The sequence below is a fragment of the Pinus tabuliformis genome, chromosome Q (assembly GCF_031772625.1).
Source record: "Pinus tabuliformis cultivar Carrire ecotype Pingquan chromosome Q, CPIR1, whole genome shotgun sequence".
Lineage (NCBI taxonomy): Eukaryota > Viridiplantae > Streptophyta > Pinopsida > Pinales > Pinaceae > Pinus > Pinus tabuliformis.
The window spans coordinates 1,152,340,715-1,152,350,149 of record NC_142296.1 but is presented as its reverse complement, the minus strand read 5'-3'; the positions used below and the strand labels follow the sequence as shown (position 1 = coordinate 1,152,350,149).

The window sequence follows — 9,435 nt, the reverse complement described above, 5'->3', positions numbered from 1 at the left end:
TGGCGAACAGGAGGAAGCTGCTGAAGCCTGGTTAATAAATATGAATAAATATTTTCAGTTGTATGAGTATGACCATAACTTGAAAGCGAGACTAGCAATCTTCTAGTTACAAGGTAAGGCAACCTTGTGGTGGGAGGAAATCAAGATTGTCAAGGGGGTTAGCGAACGAACCATTACATGGGAAAAGTTCCAGAAATACTTCAAAGAAAGGTACCTGACTGAGCGCTTCTATGATGAGAAGGCAAGGGAATTTCATGACTTAAGACTAGGCCAACAGACCATGGACGAGTTCATTAATCGTTTTACCTCCCTACTACGTTATGTACCTTACATCAAGGAGGAGAAAGCTAGGGTCCAAAGATTTGTGAGCAGCTTACCTGCGTATATAAGGGAGAGGATTGAGTTTGACAATCCTAGGACCATGGATGAGGCTATTCGTAAAGCAAGGATCTGCTATCAGCAGAGTAAGCAGAAGGGGGATACTTCGAACAAAAGATGGAATGAAAAAAGGAGCAGTCGGATGGTTGGAAGCGGCAAGGGAGGTCGCAGCAATGGAAATAAGGGAGCTGGTAAAGGATTAAACAACAGATCTGTAACAAGAAGTGCGCCCCGAACTAGGCCAGGAAGTGAAAACAGAGTGAGTGAGCAGCCTGCTAGACCAGAAGGTGAGGGAATGACCAGACCTCCAGTTCAATGATGGGGCTGTGGAGGGCCTCACTATGTTAAAAACTGCCCACAGCGAAAGGGGACAGACCAGATATCCCAAATTCATGAAGCATCGACCGTTGGGGACGTGGCACGTAGTGTACCCAGAATCAAAGCAGCGTTGGAGGACCGCCAAGCGGAGTACCAGCCATCTATGGTTGAATTTGAAGGTAAAATTTCAAACCTTTCCATAGCTGTTCTTATTGACCCAGGGGCTACTTTAAGTTATGTTAGCCCAAAAATAGTAGAACAGTGTAAACTGCAAGCTGAAAAGTTCAGGAATCCGTGGCTGGTCCAACTAGCTACAGGAGCCAAGAGATGAGTCTTGGCCAAAGTAAATAATTGCTCCTTAACCATAGCAGGACAGCCAATAGTGGCAGATTTGAATGTACTACCGTTGGGTTCCTATGATATCCTGATTGGGATCGATTGGCTGGAGAAACACTGGTCCTTAGTGAATTGCAAGACAAAAACTATTTACTATAAGGACGAGTGTGGGGAGCAGCAGGAGTTACAAGGAATCAAACGTCCTGTACAAATTCGACCCATTACAGCAACTCAGTTAGCTAAATGCATCAGAAAGAAATGTCAAATCTATGCTATTCAGGTGGGTTACGCTAATCAGAAGGATAAAACCGCCATGTTGGGTAACATTCCGGTGGTGCAGGAATTTGTAGATGTTTTTCCCGAGGAGGTACCGGGATTACCACCTAAAAGAGACATGGATTTCACCATTGAACTGATTCCGGGGGCAACACCTGTATCACGGGCACCCTACCGTATGAGTGTACCAGAACTAACAGAATTAAAAATGCAACTGCAAGAACTGTTAGATAAAAATTACATCCGTCCCAGTGTATCACCCTGGGGAGCCCCAGTGCTGTTCGTCAAAAAGAAAGATGGAACCTTTCGGATGTGCATTGATTATCGTCAGCTGAATAAGCTCACGATCAAAAATAAATATCCTTTGCCTAGGATTGACGAACTTTTTGATCAGGTGAAGGGAGCGACGGTATTCTCTAAAATCGATCTGCGATCTGGTTACCATCAGATCAGAATTAAAGAGGAGGATATCGCTAAGACCGCTTTCAGAACGCGGTATGGGCATTATGAATTCGTGGTGCTACCTTTTGGTCTGACCAATGCACCTGCTACCTTCATGTGTTTGATGAAAAGTGTGTTTCACCGGTTCTTAGACAAGTTCGTGCTAATATTCATAGATGACATTCTGATTTACAGCAGATCAAGAAAGGAGCATGAGGAACACCTTAGATTGGTGTTGCAAACTTTGCGAGAACATCAATTGTATGCAAAGTTTAGTAAGTGTGATTTCTTCAAGGAGGAGATACAATACTTGGGTCATGTAATCACAAAGGAAGGAATCGCAGTAGATCCTGAGAAAGTCAGAACTATAATGGAGTGGCCCATACCAAAGGACATGGCAGATATTAGATCCTTTATGGGGCTAGCGGGTTATTATAGAAGATTTGTTGAGGGCTTTTCGAGGGTAGCATACCCTATCACCTCCCTACAGAAGAAGGGAAAAGTATTTAAGTGGACCTCAGAATGCCAGAAGAGCTTTGAACAGCTCAAGCACTTACTCACCACCGCACTTGTATTGAGTATAGCTGATCCTAATAAGGATTACGTGGTCTGCACGGACGCAAGTAAAGAAGGTGTGGGAGGAGTGCTGATGCAAGAAGGAAGAGTCATTGCTTATGAATCTAGGAAGCTGAAAGAGCATGAGCAGAAATACTCTGCTTACGACTTGGAGCTGGCAGCTGTCATCCATGCCCTGAAAATGTGGCGACACTATCTCTTGGGCAGAAAATTTCTGTTGCTAACAGACCACCACAGCCTAACAAACTATTTCAGCCAACCCACCTTAAATACGAGACAAGCTCGTTGGGCCGACTTCTTAAGCGGGTTCGACTTTGAAATTAAGCATCTAAAAGGGAAGGAGAACCGAGTAGCGGATGCATTAAGTCGGAAGGTACAGTGCATGTGCAAGATTTCGGTCAGTAAATGGCAAAGTACTCTGTTTGAAAAGATAAAATCAGCGGCTGAACAAGATGTTGTTTATCAGCAAATAAAACAGCAACTACAGCAACTACCTGGTAAGGAAATACAACAAGGGTATGAACTAGATGATGCCGGAATGTTGTGCTTTAATAAAAAGCTGTACATACCCAATGAGGACAGTCTTAAGAAGTTGATTCTGGACGAATTCCACATCAGCCATTACACCGGGCATCCAGGATACCAGAAAATGGTTACCGCTCTTCGAAAAGAATATTACTGGCCAAAAATGAAGAAGGAGGTAGCTGAGTATCTAGCACGATGTCTAGAATGTCAGCAGATCAAGGCGGAGCATTTGCATCCAGCAGGGCTGCTACAACCCTTACCCATTCCAGAATGGAAATGGGAGACTATCTCCATGGATTTTATAACTGGATTGCCTCGGACGAAGAAGAATAATGATTCCATTATGGTGGTAGTGGATAAATTGAGTAAGGCAGCACACTTCATACCTGTGCAATCAACATATAAGGCTGTGCAAATTGCTCATATTTTCATGCAAAATATATTCAAATTGCATGGACTTCCGAAGGTAATCATCTCCGATCGTGATGTTAAGTTTACATCAGCCTTTTGGCGGACACTATTTGCTGAACTGGGAACACAGCTGAACTTTAGCACAGCCTATCATCCCCAAACAGATGGCCAAACGGAGCGAGTGAATCAGGTTGTGGAGGACATGCTGAGAGCATGCGTTATGATGAAGCCAACCCAATGGGAAGAATATCTCCACCTGGTCGAATTTGCATATAACAATGGGTATCACTCCTCAACACAGTTGAGTCCTTTTGAGGTCATGTATGGGCGGAAGTGCCGCACACCCTCAAGTTGGGGTGGACCTGAGGACAGGTTACGAATTGGTCCTGAAATGCTCAAGGAAATGGAAGAAACGGTAAAAAGGGTGCGTACCAACTTAAAAGCCGCTCAGGATAGACAGAAAAGTTTTGCTGATCGAAAAAGAAGGTTCAAAGAATTCCAAGTTGGGGATCATGTGTTTGTTAGAATCCAACCCAGAAGAAGTACCTTGCAGTGGAGCGGATGTGCCAAACTTGCACCCCGCTATTTTGGACCTTTTCAAATCCTGGCAAGGGTGGGGCCGGTAGCTTATCAACTCGCTCTACCAGGCCATATTAGGATCCATAATGTCTTTCACGTTTCCGTATTGAAACAATACGTATACGATCCTAAACATGTAATTCAATGGCAGAATGTTCGGGTAAGAATTAATCTGGTAACTTTAGATAAGCTTTGTTCCTGCACCAGAAAATAACTTAATCTATTGTTGTTTGCAGGTCGAGCCGGAAGGTGAGGTTCTGGTCGAACCACTGACCATTCTCGACCAGGAGAGAAGTGCAGCTGCGGAAACGGGTTATTTTCCAGGCTAAGGTGCAGTGGCAACATTATGGGCTTGAAGAGGCCACTTGGGAGGATGAAGAACTCCTTAGAGAAGCTTACCCGAATTTGTTTAAGGGTGACAGACATCGGGACGATGTCCAATCACAGGAGGGGGAGATGTAATGACCCCAGGATATGTAATTGTGAAAGTTTACTGTGGTAAAAGACAGTAATACAGTTGTTGTTATGTTTTAAACAAAACTGTGACAAACTATTTCTTTTAATTAAAGTAATTTAAATATTTCTTGAAATGCTGGCAGCCTCTAAGAGGTGAATCTTAAAGAAAGAGATCAGTTGTGATAACTGATGGAAACTACCCTCCAAAACAGGAAAAGTCCTGACTGAGGGAGGAGGTTCTGTGCTGTGAGGACAGACAGAAGAAATTCTTTTCCAAGAACAGGAAAAAGAAAAGAACAGATATAAAATTGGTTAAGTCTGGTTAGGACCAGATAACCAGGCACAGAGAGTGCACAAATCCTGTTGAGGGCTGGAGGCCTGCAGGATGGCTCGGGGGGAGAATTCCGTCTGAAAGATGGGTCTCATGGCTGGGTGGAAGAGCATAAACAAGCACAGGTGACCTGCTTGAGAAACCATTCTTGTTACTGGCGAACCAGGTACGGTTTCAACTGCAGAGACTCTGTTTGAATATGAATATACGGTGAATGTACAGTAGTCAAACAGGAAGCAAGTTTCTTTTCCTAGTTACTGTCATAATGATAAGAAACTGTATAGATATGATTAGGGTTTAAGGACAGACTGTCATAAACCTGGACTGACTGTGGATAAACTACATAGAAAGGTGTAGTTAAAAACTGGTGATAGGAACTAGGAAAGGTAACCAAGAACTGGTTATCGAATGACTGTTAGAATATAACCTCTGCAGAAGACCGAGTCACTGTATAACAGTGAGTGGACTAACATTGACAGAATAGCATTGAAAATCTTGATAAATGATCAAGTATATATACCCGAGTGTGTCGACGGAATGAGGTTAGAAGCTCCGAGTCGAAGTAGGCGAGCACTGACGGTAGTCAGATGCTACCATGCCGACGGAGGGATAATTATAAACTATCAGTCGTTTAATACAAATGACTAACGAAAACGAAAATGCACAGAAAGAATACTTATACAAATAGCGTTGATTTGATAACTGTGCAAACAGGAGATGAGCTTATCATAACATTTTATCAACCCGTGTTTCCAAAATACAGTGTTAGCAAACACGGTAACACGAAAAACCGCTCCGTGGAGCGATGAACTGGAAGAGAATATATCCATGTTTATGAAACCCTGTGCATACAAATAGAGAGAGAAATATATTTACGCCTCCAAACCCTGTACATGGAAATTGAAATGAAAAATGTATTCGGGTATACAAACCCTATGCATGTAAACAGAAAGGAGACACATAGGTATATACATAATCCTGTGCATGCGAATAGAAAGAAGTTATACAGATACATGTATACAAAATCCGATTCATGCAGCTACGAAAATAGCATATATGCATGGATATGAGAAATCTGTGTATTCGTTTACAATCAAACTCAGGCATGTATATATATATACAGTGCGATATTACCCTAGCAAAAGGAAAACTATCATATCAACTCGGACAGCTGTTCAAATGTCTATATAAATACTGAGTAGACTTAACAAAACAACAGTAGCAAGGAAATACGGAACAAGCAAACATTATAGCTGAGATGATACGTAAGTCCGCCATTGTAAACACAAAGAAAGAATAGTAATAAAATATGAACCCCCTGTTCCAACTTAGCATGGTTAAACATACGGACTAAACCCATTCATGATGAAGAAATGGAAAACGGCCCTAAGGGCTTAAACTGTATCATAATCTATGTATAAACTATCAATATACATATAGCGCTCAAATGACAAATGCCGAATGGCTAAACTGTGATAGCACCATATTGTACATATATTTACAAAGGAGAACATCAATAATGAACTGAAACCTTCTAACCAAGTCTGTGGGTTAGGACCGGATCTGTAGATACATGTCCAGAAATAGTCAGGGCAAACCAAAAACAAATGAGCACGGCGCGATAGGCTGTATCTCATTGAGAATAAGACTATAATATATATACAATCGAACTCCGGGAGAAATCCACTGTGGATAACATTCTTTTAAATCAGGTCATGAATATAACCAGAAACACGAAAGAAGACTTAACACAGATGGCGAGGTTCCTCATTAAGAATACCTCGGCAAGCAAAACGTCGAGACCTTCCTCGGGCAGCAGGCTGCACAAACGTAATGCAAACCCTCAATCGATGGCTACGAGCGCTTGTGAGCAGAAGTAATATAGGTAAGAACCGAACACATACCTGTGGCCGCCGAGAAGGTGGGTTCTCCCTGGGTGAACGCCTTGGCACCACTCGAAGGGAACCGATAGCTCGGTGGCATACCCTGTAGACAAGAGGAAAACATCCATTAGAAGTTGTTACACCTAATCAATCTCGTAAATGTTTACAATGAACTGAAGGGTTGAAGGTTAAATACCTGAGACGGAATTGTTTCAGTCACATTATAGTTTGCAGAGCAACCATCGGTGGAGAGATTAACACTGTTAGAGCTGAGCCAGAGGAGGAGCGCCGAGAAAGAGCCAGAGGGGCCGAGCAAATGAACAACCTCCGAAATCGTTGGGATGAAGTTAAGTAAGGACATAAAACCTTGTGCTAACCTCAGCCGTCTGATCCTATGGCTCGATCCTGGCCGTCTGTGCAGGGCGGGAACCCCAGGCGTAGAGATCAAGATCCCGGTGACCGAAGCGTCACATGGCCTAAGGAGCCAGGATTTGCCACCTGTCGTGGAAAGGACTGCGGTCTTAAAGCCAGGCATGAGCTGGCACCTGCAAGGGCTGCGGCAGGACCGCCGAAGCCCGAGCCACATTAACTTTCCCTGAGAAAAAACTGGTGAACGAGCGCTGGCTAACATTAAAGTCAGTAAGTACATGAACTAGCATGGCATGGCGTGGAAGCCACGTAGTTCATAAAACTCCAAGTTGCAATAGTAACCAGTGCAATATTATTAACTTTCCATACGTGGCATGAGCAAGGATTTATTTACCGTATATGCAGACATAAAGTTTGGAAAGCGTATGATTTATATATAAGAAATGTTAGAATATAGCGTACAGTAAAAAAAATTTTTTATGTATGTGAGCGATGGTGTGACACTGGATTTACAAAAATTCCTACCAGATTTTATCAAAATTTGAGTCATGTTTTAGTGGTGGAAATGGATTCAGCACCATCAAAAACGTTTGGGTCATTCAAAATATTTAAGTTTGACAATTGTAACCCGGATTTACAAAAATCCCTCCCAGATTTTATCAAAATCTTGCCTTTATTACCTTTGGGGCATCCAAAATATTTAAGTTGGACTATAACCTCTGGATTTATAAAAATCAATACCGGATTTTATTAAAATCTTACTGAAATTTCCATGATTTTCAAGACAAAAATACAATTTGGTTAAAGTAAGACAATAAAATCTTCAAATTTAATTATATATTTAATGATTTTAAAAATTTATTATATATTAATTCTATCCATTTTATTATTTTTTAAATATCATATTAATAAAAAAAAATATTTTTTAAATATCCTATAAATAAAAAAAATATTATTATTAAAATTTAAATATAAGTAAGGAAGTAAGACTATTGCCTCGTTAAACAAATTGAATTTTAATATACGGTTTTATTGCCACTAATAACAATAGAAATATTTGACGTATAAGTTATTCAAACGGTTGGTTTTTATAGACTCCATGATATTTATTCATTCCCTGAACTTTGATATCAATTGCTGATTGGCCACATATTAAGCAAGCAATCTTATTCAATAAGTAGTTCAACCCAAACGAGACAACATCTCTATTGATCCCCAATTTTGCAGAGGATAACAATGCAAATAACAAAATTTGAGGTTAGACCATCAAAATCAATAGGCAGACAAAGGTTAGAACTTTAGAAAAGTCGAGTATTATTGTTTTACAATTACAAACCTTCCTCAATACTCCAGCGGACTCTGAATCTCCCATCTTTTTCCTTAAAGAAACCTCCTGAATACTCTACACGCCGTGTTACAAAGTGTACAGCCCAAGAAATTCCTAGATTTGGCTTTAATGCCAGAGCCATAGAAAGCAAAAGAGGAGTTATCATATACAGAATATATTGAATATTCAGGAGTTATCATATACAGAATACATTGAATATTCAAAACATATCAAAATATCTTGCAGGCTTTTAGTGACAGACACCGATCTAATGTCCTCCTTCGGTGGCAGCGAATTTGTTGAGGAGAGCGAGGGCATTGCTGATCAATTTGCACACATTCTGCACGCGGCCCGTGACCATGGCCTTCACCATCCCTCTGGCAACTTGAAAGCCGTCGAGGCAGGAGTCGTCGTTGGTGAGGGCGGCGCTCATCCACGTCTCCACGTTGCTCATCTGAAACTTGAACGTGTTCCGCCGCAGGTTTTTTAGCTCCGCCAGAGATTGGCGAATCTGGTCCGTGGTGTCGCCGAAATTTTCAATACAATCCCCGAGCGCCGCTCTTTCCCTTTTACTCATCGTAGCCCCTCTGCGTTTCAAACCCGTGGCCCAGAGGGACACGTTGTGGGCATTAACGAGGCTCACCTGCAGGGCCGCATTCACCAGATTGCTCGGCGTGGCCTTCAGAGACCCCGCGTAGGAAGAGAGCGACGAAACGCAGACCTGCGGATACAGAGTCACATTGCACGAAGTTCTGATAAATTCCACAATGTGTGTGTTGCTGTGCACAGGATTCAGGACCTTCGTTGCTGCCGCTGAGCCCAGGCACGCGGCAATTACAAGAACAGATAAAATAGTGGCTGAGAAAGCCATGGCGATTCGACCCGGAGACGTATACTTGGAAGGGTTTCTGCTCTGCTCTGCTCTGCTATCTTATAAATAGGAAGTCGGCACCGCTGCTGGGAGTTGTTCAATATTCGTCCACTGCTCCACGTTATCGGTTCCGCCGATGGCGCTGTATTTCGGTGCTCTCATTTTTTATTTAGTGATAGCGTGGCGGCTGTCGAAATGTCAACATTTTCGGTGCTCTCATTTTTTATTTAGTGATAAGACTGGCGGCTGTCGAAATGTCAACATTTTCGGTGCTCTTATCGACATCTTGTCTGTTGTTCGTTGATGAATGGGTAAAATATTTTTCTATTTGTATAAAATATATACTATTGGATGAAAT

The 9,435-nt window shown here is 42.0% G+C and overlaps 1 protein-coding gene and 1 pseudogene across 1 annotated transcript; both read right to left on the bottom strand.

The window, feature by feature from the left end:
- Positions 1-6,268: 6,268 nt before the first annotated feature.
- LOC149223723 (uncharacterized) lies at positions 6,269-7,141 on the bottom strand. Its single transcript, XM_089387979.1, has 2 exons — positions 6,707-7,141; positions 6,269-6,613 (listed from the first exon to the last, which is right to left on the bottom strand). The coding sequence occupies exons 1-2, from the start codon at positions 7,139-7,141 to the stop codon at positions 6,482-6,484; spliced, it is 567 nt and encodes a 188-aa protein (XP_089244105.1). The 3' UTR covers positions 6,269-6,481.
- Positions 7,142-8,169: 1,028 nt separating this feature from the next.
- LOC149223722 (21 kDa protein pseudogene) lies at positions 8,170-9,191 on the bottom strand (annotated as a pseudogene).
- Positions 9,192-9,435: the final 244 nt, after the last annotated feature.